Source organism: Ctenopharyngodon idella, chromosome 13, assembly GCF_019924925.1.
Source record: "Ctenopharyngodon idella isolate HZGC_01 chromosome 13, HZGC01, whole genome shotgun sequence".
Lineage (NCBI taxonomy): Eukaryota > Metazoa > Chordata > Actinopteri > Cypriniformes > Xenocyprididae > Ctenopharyngodon > Ctenopharyngodon idella.
Window position 1 is genome coordinate 12,383,101 of NC_067232.1, and position 13,353 is coordinate 12,396,453.

Below are 13,353 nucleotides of genomic sequence, written 5' to 3' on the forward strand. Positions count from 1 at the left end.
CGTTCCTATAACGTTATTATTTGATTCTCAAAAACACCAAAAAAAAACACAAACATTTTTTTTTGAAAAATCAAAATCAAATACAGATTAGTTTTAATTAGATTTTTGATACAGTGCTTCCCCGAATGAGGAAACAAAATTGTATTTGAGCATTTGATTTATCATTTGAGCAGCCGTTTGAGAGTTTGATTTATTATTTAATAATTTAAGCATTTGATTTATCATTTGAGCAGCTGTTTTGAAACTTTGATTTATTATTTGATCTTTTTAAGCATTTGAATTTTCATTTTTAATTTTGTTAGGAAAAAACTTCCATACAAAGGGTTAATTGTGGTATGTATCACAATTATGTATGGTGTGTATTGTGGTTGATGTCAACAACATGCAGAACAGCTGCCACTGAGTTCAGCAGTGTCATCTTTTCATTTTGTTTTCGAATAGAGTACACCTATAGAAATGGTTTTTTATACTTTTGAAGTGCTCCTCAGAGGATACCATCTATTTTTCTTAAAGCTCTAAGAGTAATAATACAAAGAGCCACTAATGAAGCACTCCTGGTGGTTGTCAAGGTTCTATTGTGAAAGTTTGAAATGACTGACTGGTTCCATGGTAATCCTTACCTCATCACAGACTCCAGCGGTGAAAGCCGCTGAACACACTTGTCTTCATTCAAAACCTCCACCTCCATGGGTTCAACGAGGGCTAATAGAACGTGAAGATCTTTACCTTGATACATTTATAATGGATTCATTCTTTCTCATCCTTACCTAAAACATAAAAAAGTCATTACTGATCTAATGCAAATTAAGCCATGTAAAAAAAAAAGAAAAAAAAAAAGTGTCACATATGCTCTCCATCTTCAACAGTCCAGTCATCTTGTCAAAAAGTACATTTTTCCAGCATCCCTCTTATTCCTGTCCCACTAGGCCATCACCCTCACCCTCATCAGCACTCCAATCTGCACCAGAATAAGAGCACACCTCAAAGTCACTCTTTGGGCGAATTCCAAATGGTGTTTTTGCACCTTTGAAGGGCACTTCAGGAAGGGGATACCATTTGTATGGGCGTTCCAAACGAAAGTGAACAACTAAATCCCTTCACGAAGGGCCCTTCCACAAATTTGTTAGTGAAGGGAACATGCGATGGTCACTTCAAGGAAGTAATTTAATCGTTTATGTTCATGTGACTCAGGGTGACAAGTCCACATGATTCATTTAAATCTAGATATGGTGGGAGAGTTGCAGTAAATGTATAAACAGAATAATTCAGGTTGTTTGTTGTGATATATTTTTCTCATGCATTTCATATTTAGTAGCTTTGTCGTGGTAACATTCCATAAGGAAATTACGTTGTCTTTCATTGCTCCTTTGCCAAGTGTGTCCCAAATGGCTTCATTATGACACACAAGTGCCCTGCACCCTCCACAGTCCCACTTCAAGGGCTCTGCCCTTCGGAGTGAGTAGGGCATAGGGGTGCTCACTTCCGATAAGAATTTGCACTTTGTCTGGTCTCCAGTATGGATTATAGATCACTTATCCGCTTTACTTTTCTGTGAAGGCTCCTTGTGATACTCTGGTGATCTCCTGTAAGCTATGTTTGGAATATTATACTCACCTGTCTACTTTCTCTACTCTACCAAGAGGTGCGTGCTCTCTCACGCTCCAATCACCCCCAGTCCTCTGTAACCCTGGTAAAAAGTAAAGACATTGTTATTCAGTATTCATCTGCTCATCATTACTCTGACTGCTACATTACTCACCTGCTTAACTGTGCATATCATCTGTCTATATATACCTGTTTGGGTTGAACTTACTCTCTCTGTCTCCGAGTCTGGTATTCCCTGACAATAACTGTAACCAAATAATTTATCAGAATCAGATGAGCTCTATTACCAAGTATTCTTGCACACACAAGGAATTTGTCTGGGTGACAGAAGCGTCCAGTGCACAGACAGAATGACAACAACAAGACACAGAGAAAAAATAATGTATATATACATTATATATACATGGAGGGGTCCAGAGTGATTTTGCCAGCCCTTTTCCTCACTCTGGATGCTGTAATGCATGCTGGGAACTTACAAACCCTTAACATTTTAGCAACATTAATGAATATGAAATATTTGACTAGTTAAGATTACATTTGGGGGAATTCTATTGGTCTCGCATGGGACTTTGTAGAGTCAAGTAAATCTCATTTCTTAGCAGGCCTATTTGTGACTCAAATTTGATTTCTTTCAGCACAAAACATGCATATACATGTAAGGAACATCTTTCTCTGTGCTGCAAGATCAAACAGATATTAATTAAAACTCATTATGGACCACCAGCATGTGTCAGCAGCTGTGTGTCTTCTGGAGTTCTCTGCTCGTATCTCGAGCCAAATGTCTTGATAAGTTTGCTTAATTTATTCTTTCGTATAGAAACACTAATGATTTGGACTTGACCAGGATCTCTAATGAATATTAAATGAGTGCCAAATGGTTACCAGTTAAAGTGATAAAAAGTCTACAGTGAACTGTATTAAGTTACACTGATGTAAACTGTCCCATCAGCGCATGGACTAACACTTCTAGTTGAGCTGATTAAGCTGCACTGATTCTTACAACATAAGACAAACATAGACTGCAAAACTAAAATAAATAAAAAAATAAAAATAAAATCAAAAATTCAACATTCTTGAGATAATCCTGATTACAAACTACATGTTTTTTATTTTAGTTTTAAAGTTAAAGTTAAGATCTGTCCCATGTTTACACGACACCGTTTTCAAATAAAAACGGAAAACTTTTTGGCCGTTCATTTACACGACAACAGCCTTTTGGTGGCCTGAAAACGCAAACTTTTGAAAACAGGTTTTAAAGTGCAAGTTTTTGAACACGATACCGTTGTCATCTTGTAAACTGCAAACTGCGTACTAAGTTTAGCCTATCCACCTTATTTGTCAACGCGGAATTAAGGTATTTCTGTGAATGTGCCAGACCTCAGATTAAGGATATCAAAGTCCAGTAGCCTAAACTATAAAAATATGGTGGATATGCATGCACGTTTGGCGCGAGTGCTCTGTAAAAGAATGCGTAAGATATGCGCAGACGCGTTATCTTTATTTACAATGTGACATCGCCAACTACTTATCTGGCATGCGTAATACAGCGTTTTTAGTCATTTTCGTGGATCCGTGTGAACGGGGTTAGTTTTGATAACGTTGTAATTTGTACAAAGAAAATAAACGTTTTAGTAACTTTTTAGCACATCGTTGTCGTGTAATCGTATCCTTAATTACATCTAATAATAATAATTATGCCTTCTGCAAAGGTGAAACACGTCAAAACAAGTAAAAATGTGATGTCCTTCGGATTCCACTGAGCACATGACTGTCTCACTCTCCACCTTTAAAGTGAGCTGCCTACCTAGACAGCATGTTTGTGCGTATAGGCGCGTTTCCAGGCTATGATGCTCAGATATGCTACGAACTGCGAAGACAACTTACTATAGGCTTTGAGATACAGCCGATGTGTCGCATAAAATTATCCGTATCAAGGGACTCGGGCTGCTGCTTATGTAGCGAAGAGACACGAAACAGAAGCAGAGCATCACTGACTCTCAGTCTGCTCTTTGTAAAACTTTGATTTCGTTCTGCCCATTTTAAAGACAAGCTTTATAGGCTACATGGGGGATATGAAGATTACTCCAGAAGTGTTGGAGCAACTATTACAATTTTACAATCTTACTCGTCGGGAGTTTATTGAGACGTACCAGATTCAGCCGTTGGTTTACATCCCTGAGTTACCAGCCAGCGCCAAAACTACGTTTGTTATTGTGTACACGGTGATTTTTCTCCTGGCTCTCATTGGCAATAGTCTGGTTGTCTATATTGTATTAAGAAAGCGCGGGATTCAGACTGCCACAAATATTTTTATCTGCTCTCTAGCCGTCAGCGACCTTCTGATATCTTTCTTCTGCATCCCATTTACTCTGCTACAGAACATCTCCTCTGAGTGGTTCGGGGGTGAGTGTCATTTCTAAATCATTTTTATTATAAAACAAAGTTTGTAAAGATGTACATGTTCTGGGAATTTGCACTATGTTGTTTTGCGTGATTTGTTTGCTACATTGAGGGTTTGTTTCATTCATTCCAGTGAATAGGCTACTGTACTTTTGCAGATTATAAGATTTAAACTAGTCTTAAATGACAAAAATGAGAAATATTTTCTAAACATCATTTAAAACACAGATGCCAAGTTCTTCAAAAGGAATCTTTGATTTCATGTTGTTTCATCATTTAAAAAAAAATACAATTTTCTACAAATGTTGATTTAATGACTCTAACATGTCAGCCATTAATATTTTTATAACCATTATTATGTTAACACATTCATTTATTTTTTGTTTGTTTGTTTGTTTGTTGTTGTTGTTGATGTTGTTTTACAGATTTCATGAATATTAGTTCTCCATGCATTTTTGAATAACTTGTAGATGTAAACAAATATGAGTGAATCTAACTTCTGATAGGTGGCTTTTCTTTCACCTCATTACTAACTTGGTTGGGTTGTAATTAAAGATTTGACTAAGCAAAAGACTGTCTCAGGAACTTAATTCTTTAAACTTTTACATGTTTGTAGGTGTGTTGGTGTGCAAAACAGTCCCCTTTGTTCAGACCACCGCTATTGTGACTGGCATTCTCACTATGACCTGTATCGCTGCAGAGAGGTACCAGGGGATTGTACACCCTCTGAAAATCAAAAGACAGTGCACCCCACAAAGAGCATACCGAATGCTGGGTATGTAAGTTTCTGAGAACCCATATCCCTGGGGTTCTTTCTTTCTTTCTTTGAGTTTTCCATTTTCAGGTTTAATTTGTTTTGCAGTATTTGATCATGCATAATTTGCATAACAAATCTAGGCATAAAGCATCTCAATAATGGTGTTTTCATTCTCTGTTAGTGGTTGTCTGGATTGCAGCCATGGTGATTGGATCCCCAATGCTCTTTGTTCAACAATTAGAGGTACTGATTTTTTTTTTTTTTTTTTGGCTGAAAAATTCCATTTGAACCTTTTTTAATTCAAAACATTCCAGCCAACTTGCTGAAACATTAGTTAGCATTCAGTCACTGCAGAGATGTACAGTGATTTCTGTGGGTGTATTACCATTACAAACTTGAGGATTTCCCCAGGGTTTAGCTTGTTGAAAGCTGTCAGGTGCCTTCTGGTCCAAGGAAAAGGTATATACACTGACGGTCAAAAGTTTGGAACAATTAATATTGTGAAATATTATTGCAATTTAAAATAACAAATTTCTATTTGTATACATTTTAAAACATAATTTATTCCTGTGATGGCAAAGCTGAATTTTCAGTAGCCCTTACTCCAGTGGTGGTCAAAATTTTGGAATAATTAAGAAGTTTTAATGTTTTTGAAAGATGTTTCTTATGATCGCCAAGGCTGAATTTATTTGATACAGTAAAACAGTACAGTAAAAAACAGTAATATTGTGAAATATTATTATATTTTAAAATAACATTTTTATATTTTAAAACATTTTAAAGTGTAATTTATTCCTGTGATGGCAAAGCTGAATTTTCAGCATCATTACTCCAGTCTTCAGTGTCACATGATCATTCAGAAATCATTCTAATATGCTGATTTGGTGCTCAAGAATGTTGAAAACTATTGCTGTCATCTTTATCTTTTTGTGGAAACCGTGATACACTACCATTTAAAACTTTGGGGTAAATAAGACCTTTTTTTTTCTTTTTCTTTTTTTTTGAAAAAAGAAATTAATACATTTTAATTTAACAAGGACTCATTAAATTGATTCAAGTGACAGTAAAGACATTTATAATGTTTTTCAAATTTCTAGTTATTAAAGAATCCTGAACAAAATGTATCACAGTTTCCAGAAAATAATAAGCAGCAAAAATGGTAATAATAAGAACCACTAGTAATAATTGGGCACCAATAATAATTGAGCACTAAATCAGCATATTAGAATGAATTCTGAAAGATCATGTGACACTGAAGACTGGAGAAACGATGCTGAAAATTCAATCAAATAAATTCAGCCTGGGTGATTATAAGAAACCTCTTTCAAAAACATTAAAACATCCTAAATATTCCAAACTTTTGACCACCAGTGTATATTGTAGACTATTCACGTAATAACATTGGTCCATTTCATATGCTACAGCTACATTTATAATGGTTATCATATTCTACTTGTATAAGTCTCTGTATTCTTTCCCTCTGTGTACAGGTGAAATATGACTTTCTGTATGATCTCCATCATGTATGCTGTCAGGAGCGCTGGAGCTCAAGCACTCACAGGAAGCAGTATGCTACCTTCATTCTAGTGTTCCTCTTCCTCCTGCCACTTGCAGCCATGCTGATACTCTACACCAGAATTGGTATTGAGCTGTGGATTCGCAAACAAGTTGGGGACTCCTCAGTTCTCAATGCCATGAACCAAAGGGAAGTGAGCAAAATATCCAGGTATTTTTTTTTTTTTACCTTTCTCAGCACATGCTGTATATGACTGACTCTGATCTAAATGACTATTTCTTGTTTTAAAATGTTTCTTTTCATTATGCAATCCTCCCTCTTAATGCAACAGAAAGAAGCGAAGGGCCATCAAGATGATGGTCACCATTGTTGTGCTGTTTACTGTCTGCTGGGCACCTTTCCATACAGTTCACATGCTGTTTGAGTACAGTAAGATCATCAAAGTGTCTAGTAAAATATCTGTGCACATTACAGTCTCAAAGTGTGTGTTCTTTCAAATTTCAGCTTTACTTTCTTGTTTCCAGGTTACCTGAACACGAAGTATGATGACATCACAATCAATATGATTATTGCTGTTGCACAGGCCATAGGTTTTTCAAATTCTTTCAACAATCCTATTGTCTATGCTTTCATGAATGAGAACTTCCAGAAGAACTGCATGTCCACTCTTTCCTTTTGCATTAGGAGGTCCAGTCACCGTGTAGATGTGAAGGACAAATCGAAAGTAACTTTTTATAAGTCTGCCAGACAGGAAGACGACATCTCTGTCATGCCCAGAATACATATAGTTGATTAGGTTCAGTCTGCAAGATCAAACATGCGAACATCTTTGTCATTTCTTGAAGAGAGACATTCTGTTGAGAGCAATAGAATGCATGCAAGATGTATTCGAGACTGATATCTAATAATATAAAGTTTGAGTAAGATAATATTTTCTCTTACGCTCACCAGGGCTGCAGAAAATACAGTAAAACTATATACAGTGGGTACGGAAAGTATTCAGACCCCCTTAAATTTTTCACTCTTTGTTATATTGCAGCCATTTGCTAAAATCATTTAAGTTCATTTTTTTTTTCCTCATTAATGTACACACAGCACCCCATATTGACAGAAAAACACAGAATTGTTGACATTTTTGCAGATTTATTAAAAAAGAAAAACTGAAATATCACATGGTCCTAAGTATTCAGACCCTTTGCTCAGTATTTAGTAGAAGCACCCTTTTGATCTAATACAGCCATGAGTCTGTTTGGAAAGATGCAACAAGTTTTTCACACCTGGATTTGTGGATCCTCTGCCATTCCTCCTTGCAGATCCTCTCCAGTTCTGTCAGGTTGGATGGTAAACGTTGGTGGACAGCCATTTTTAGGTCTCTCCAGAGATGCTCAATTGGGTTTAAGTCAGGGCTCTGGCTGGGCCATTCAAGAACAGTCACAGAGTTGTTGTGAAGCCACTCCTTCGTTATTTTAGCTGTGTGCTTAGGGTCATTGTCTTGTTGGAAGGTAAACCTTCGGCCCAGTCTGAGGTCCTGAGCACTCTGGAGAAGGTTTTCGTCCAGGATATCCCTGTACTTGGCTGCATTCATCTTTCCCTCGATTGCAACCAGTCGTCCTGTCCCTGCAGCTGAAAAACACCCCCACAGCATGATGCTGCCACCACCATGCTTCACTGTTGGGACTGTATTGGACAGGTGATGAGCAGTGCCTGGTTTTCTCCACACATACCGCTTAGAATTAAGGCCAAAAAGTTCTATCTTGGTCTCATCAGACCAGAGAATCTTATTTCTCACCATCTTTAGCAAACTCCATGCAGGCTTTCATGTGTCTTGCACTGAGGAGAGGCTTCTGTCGGGCCACTCTGCCATAAAGCTCCGACTGGTGGAGGGCTGCAGTGATGGTTGACTTTCTACAACTTTCTCCCATCTCCCGACTGCATCTCTGGAGCTCAGCCACAGTGATCTTTAGGTTCTTCTTTACCTCTCTCACCAAGGCTCTTCTCCCCCGATAGCTCAGTTTGGCCGGACGGCCAGCTCTAGGAAGGGTTCTGGTCGTCCCAAACGTCTTCCATTTAAGGATTATGGAGGCCACTGTGCTCTTAGGAACCTTAAGTGCAGCAGAAATGTTTTTGTAACCTTGGCCAGATCTGTGCCTTGCCACAATTCTGTCTCTGAGCTCTTCAGGCAGTTCCTTTGACCTCATGATTCTCATTTGCTCTGACATGCACTGTGAGCTGTAAGGTCTTATATAGACAGGTGTGTGGCTTTCCATGTGTAAGTCCAATCAGTATAATCAAACACAGCTGGACTCAAATGAAGGCGTAGAACCATCTCAAGGATGATCAGAAGAAATGGACAGCACATGAGTTAAATATATGAGTGTCACAGCAAAGGGTCTGAATACTTAGGACCATGTGATATTTCAGTTTTTCTTTTTTAATAAATCTGCAAAAATGTCAACAATTCTGTGTTTTTCTGTCAATATGGGGTGCTGTGTGTACATTAATGAGGGAAAAAAATGAACTTAAATGATTTTAGCAAATGGCTGCAATATAACAAAGAGTGAAAAATTTAAGGGGGTCTGAATACTTTCCGTACCCACTGTATATATATATATATATATATATATAGTGAAATATTACAATTTAAAATAACTGTTTTCTATTTTAATATTATTTTAAAATATAAAATCAATCCTGTTATGGCAAAGCTGAATTTTCATAAGCCATTACTCCAGTCTTCAGTGTCTCATGATCCTTCAGAAATCATTCTATTTGATTCGTAATAATCACCAAATAATCTGATTTGGTGCTTATGAATAAATTCATATTATTAGCAATGTTGAAAACGACTGTGCAGCTTAATATTTTTGTTAAAACTGATAAATTTTTTTCTGGATTCTTTGATAGAAAGATCAAAAGGACAGAATAAAAAAAATTGTAACAATATAAATGTCTTTACTGTTACTTTTGATCAATTTAATGCATCCTTGCTAAATAAAAAAAATAAATAAAAAAATCTGAGCCCAAACTTTTGAAAGGTAGTGTAATATAACAGAAGCATAATGTAACAGTTCAGAAGTTTCCAACACAATAACACAATGACAGACCATTAAATAAAAACATTTGGATATGTTATGTCTTTGCTGTGTAATAAAATGTGGTGTCTGCAAGTCCACCCATAAGATTTCTGCATATGGCAAGGATATATATATATAAAATAAATTATATTCTCAGATAAACTGCACTGATCTCCTTGTTGTGTCTGAGTGGTTTTCAGTCATTATCAAATTGAGTAACTTATAGTGAGTGGCATTGATTTTAAATAAATAAATAAATATACACAGAACAGGACAATCTGTTAGAATAAATCAGTTTCAACTCCAGGTCAAATTCAATTAACCTTTTATCTTGAGGTCCCAGGTTATTTAATGGTGCGCGACTGGCATCTAGCTGTAGAAAATCGGAATTTCATAACATCAATGAATTAGATTACTACTCGTTGTTTAATAAAACTTTTTGAAATATTAACATTTCACTTTACAGTTAGTTATGTGACAAGTTAGTTCAGATAATTAGAACATTTTCATTTATAAAGCAGTCGTGACTTACAAACAATAACTATTAATGTATTGGTCAGGTGGTTATTATATTCCATATAACACTTTTTTATCACTTTTACATGTCACTTTAAGTCTTATCATTAAAATAAAAAAATATTCAAACAATTTTTAAACACAAATTTTATGTGGCATCGCTTTTCAGTCAGGCAGTACCTTAATATACTATACCACCGCTCGGGCATAATCTCGGACACCTACGGGTCCTTCTTTCTTTTCCTCGTCCCTGAGCGAGCCGACGCCAAGATGGTGAGTCGACTGTGGGCAAATGATTATGAAAATCTGATTAAATCTTCACCATCCAACTATATTATAATGTCACTGTGAGCGTAAAGCACACCACAGATACATAATGACACATTTACAGTTTCATTTAGACAATATAATGTGTACAGACTTATATTTTCGCTAGACCGTAAGACGATAGTGTCTCAGTTCTTACCATCGTGCTACTGTTACACAGTGGCTAGGAGTATTATAATGTAACATTGTAGTCATATTCGTGTATCCGTAAATCTAATATAAGAAAGATATCAAAGTTTGGACCCAGTATTAAGTATTGAGCTTATCAAGCTAATGTTGCTAAAGCGCTAACCATGGTTTCAGTGTACTGCACGGCGTTGTAAGTCTACATCTATTCAAGATGCTCACGTTTGGTTTTGAATAATGCTAGTAAGTACTATTGAGTTTTAACAGTATGTAACTGACAAGTAACTGTTTAGAGTAAGAAATGTGGCTGTCATGAAGTATGAATTCTGCTTTTTGAGAAATGCCTTCCTTGAAGTTTACCTTCAAGCCAGCTCAATTTCAGTTGCACCTCAATATTTAAGCTGAAAATATCTAAAGTGTGATTGAACTTTAATCAGAGTTCTAACAAATGTCTCTCTTTGCAGAATGACACAGTCACTGTCAGGACCAGAAAGTTTATGACAAACCGGCTGCTTCAGAGGAAGCAAATGGTGAGTGGCAAATTATGTATGTTGGCTTACTGTAGTTTGGAGTTTTAACGTGATTGATTGCTCATTCGTTCATTACTTTTATCATTTCAGGTTGTCGATGTCTTGCATCCAGGCAAAGCAACAGTCCCCAAGACAGAGATCAGGGAGAAGCTTGCAAAAATGTACAAAACCACCCCAGATGTGGTGTTCGTCTTCGGCTTCAAAACTCAGTTTGGTGGTGGCAAGACAACAGGGTTTGGCATGATCTATGACTCGTTGGACTACGCCAAGAAAAATGAGCCCAAATACAGGCTGCAAAGGGTATGCCACTGACTGATCCTTGTAGGGCTGCACGATTAATCAAAATAAAACCAAAGTCTTAGTGTGACTTAATTCATAAAGGCTGCAATTTAATTAAATATATGCGCAGAATCTACTTTTTATTTGGGTCTCTAATAATGTGCATTTAGGAATACAACATATTCCAGCCAGCTTCCCAAACTTGTAATGTGAAGTGCTTATAACCCAGCTGTTTTCAACAGGGCTTTTTGCATGTTTTTGCCAAAATAATAGCTTGATGGTTTTGTTTGAAAATGAAGAAATTAAAGAGAGCCATAAATATTGTAGTTTTGACTGTTGTACTGTTTAAAAAAAAAAAAAAAAAATCTATTTTTTAAACACTTGTTTTCATGAGTTATTTACAAAATTTAATATTTCTTTTATTCTATTTTAATAGTAATGTGATTTTATATCAACTATAACAATGTTGCCCAACATTGTGATTTTATATGAACAGCTATAACAGTGTTGGGCAACATTGTTCAGCCCTGCAATTAAGCACATCAAACCTTTTAAAAATAGTTTAAATTGCGATCACAATTTTTTTTTTTCCTCCAATCATGCAGCTTTAGATGCTTGCTTTCTTCAGGTGGATGGAGTTTAACTTGTCACTGGTAGTTAGTGCTGTAGTGATTCTTGCTGCTTTTAGAGTCAACTTGAAAATCGTAAGGCATGTTTTAAAAAGCTCTGTCTCATCTCCTCAGCATGGCCTGTATGAGAAGAAAAAGACATCCAGAAAACAGCGCAAGGAACGCAAGAACAGAATGAAGAAAGTTAGAGGCACCAAGAAAGCCTCTGTTGGTGCTGCTGGCAAGAAGGTAAGATTCAGTTTTGTTTTATCAGTTCCTGTTTAGGATTCAGAGCACTTTTGTTTTTGCTGCCCATCATAGATATTTTTGTCATCACTGTCTTGGTTATAATATATAACTTGTCATCTTTCCTCCTTTTATCAAATGTACATCTGGACTGTAGAAGGTAAATAACTTTCACAAGTAGATTAACTACTGCGGAAGGAGAGTCTGGAGTGATCTGAAAAGTTAACTCCATTTAGCTGTTATTTTGATGGCTAATACTATTGACCAGTATGTGGTTGATGATTATTGGCAGCTATATTTCATCCCCCATGAGTAGTGAAAGTAGTGTTCCCACTAATAGTGAAGTGCTGGACTATGTAGTAATCTGTAGAGCAAGCTATATTGCAAGTGCTCTCTGAAAACGATTTGCAAATTCATGGTTTTCTGGGGCGTAACTCACATACCCAGTATTGAAGTTTGTATTTCAGAGAGCATTTCTAGGCATTGATAGTGTTAGTTGAAAGTTCTCATTTTTGTCCGATCTTTTGCCTTTTGCCTCCCTCGGATGTTTACAGAAGTGAGAGACTTGAGGTTTCAGGAGAAGGTAGAGTGGAAATCGGCATGATGTGCTGATGTGATCCACTTTTACCAGTTACTTGAAGTGCTTTTGCATGTTCAATCCTAATGCCTCACCCCACTTGCAGATATTTAAAGAATCCTGTGTTTCTAACACGGATAAAAATATCTATTTTAATTTATATATTTGGAATTGGTCTGGTCAACTTATTTGACTGTCACTATTCATTTGTAGCATGCTGTGTGTGGTTAGCATTCACTCATTTGAGGTAAACTAGCCACTTGACTGCATGTCTGCAAGTGTAACAGAGTCCCCTGGAGTATTCAGAAACAACCTGTCCCTTAGTTACACTCACCCCTGAAGTGAGCATTTGTCGTTGATAAATGTATTTAGGGATTTTGTATGGGTAGTTTGTTTAATAGTTTTATGTTTAAGACTGTTTTATATAAACCTCACTGTAATGTCTTTTCTTTCCTCTTACAGTAAGACCTTCAGGGAAGACCATCGGCTTGAAAAATGTTCTTGTACATTGTCATCAAATAAATTCTTTAAAAAAAGTAAATCCTGATGTCTTTGAGTGCTTAATTAGAAATGTAGGCTTTCCATGTTTTGGCTTGAATGTTAAATAGCATAGGACTCTAATGATTAATACAGATGTTAAATATAATATCTAAGCCTGTAGGGATTTTGTTACACATTTACAGCAGCCAACTATATGCAAAGTGAACCTAGCACAGCAATTCTGTGGTATCACTTGATATCGTCAGTTCAATTTCACTCTTGATTGTTCTATTTTGTACTATAAAAAGACTG

At 36.4% G+C, this 13,353-nt stretch overlaps 2 protein-coding genes across 4 annotated transcripts; both read left to right on the forward strand.

The window, feature by feature from the left end:
* The first annotated feature begins 2,693 nt into the window (after positions 1 to 2,693).
* On the forward strand, positions 2,694 to 8,778 carry qrfpra (pyroglutamylated RFamide peptide receptor a). Its single transcript, XM_051917769.1, has 6 exons — positions 2,694 to 4,008; positions 4,622 to 4,780; positions 4,944 to 5,005; positions 6,253 to 6,488; positions 6,610 to 6,707; positions 6,803 to 8,778. The coding sequence occupies exons 1-6, from the start codon at positions 3,669 to 3,671 to the stop codon at positions 7,072 to 7,074; spliced, it is 1,167 nt and encodes a 388-aa protein (XP_051773729.1). The 5' UTR covers positions 2,694 to 3,668; the 3' UTR covers positions 7,075 to 8,778.
* A 1,225-nt stretch (positions 8,779 to 10,003) lies between these two features.
* rps24 (ribosomal protein S24) lies at positions 10,004 to 13,102 on the forward strand. Of its 3 annotated transcripts, none has more exons than XM_051917770.1 (5): positions 10,004 to 10,141; positions 10,786 to 10,851; positions 10,942 to 11,151; positions 11,874 to 11,987; positions 12,539 to 13,102. In XM_051917770.1, the coding sequence occupies exons 1-5, from the start codon at positions 10,019 to 10,021 to the stop codon at positions 12,542 to 12,544; spliced, it is 519 nt and encodes a 172-aa protein (XP_051773730.1). In that variant the 5' UTR covers positions 10,004 to 10,018; the 3' UTR covers positions 12,545 to 13,102. The 3 variants fall into 3 exon arrangements, with proteins under 3 accessions (XP_051773730.1, XP_051773731.1, XP_051773732.1); XM_051917771.1 differs by having other exon boundaries at positions 13,024 to 13,102; XM_051917772.1 differs by lacking the exon at positions 10,004 to 10,141 and adding an exon at positions 10,543 to 10,564.
* The last annotated feature ends 251 nt before the right edge of the window (positions 13,103 to 13,353 follow it).

Excerpts from the sequence above, each read along its gene's own strand:
- rps24 (XM_051917770.1), top strand. The coding sequence starts at position 10,019 with ATGTGGCATCGCTTTTCAGTCAGGCAGTACCTTAATATACTATACCAC. Across the intron at positions 10,142-10,785 it reads AGCGAGCCGACGCCAAGATG|AATGACACAGTCACTGTCAG; the intron begins GTGAGTCGACTG and ends CTCTCTTTGCAG. Across the intron at positions 11,152-11,873 it reads CCAAATACAGGCTGCAAAGG|CATGGCCTGTATGAGAAGAA; the intron begins GTATGCCACTGA and ends TCATCTCCTCAG.
- qrfpra (XM_051917769.1), top strand. The coding sequence starts at position 3,669 with ATGGGGGATATGAAGATTACTCCAGAAGTGTTGGAGCAACTATTACAA. Across the intron at positions 4,009-4,621 it reads CTCCTCTGAGTGGTTCGGGG|GTGTGTTGGTGTGCAAAACA; the intron begins GTGAGTGTCATT and ends ACATGTTTGTAG. Across the intron at positions 6,708-6,802 it reads TCACATGCTGTTTGAGTACA|GTTACCTGAACACGAAGTAT; the intron begins GTAAGATCATCA and ends TCTTGTTTCCAG.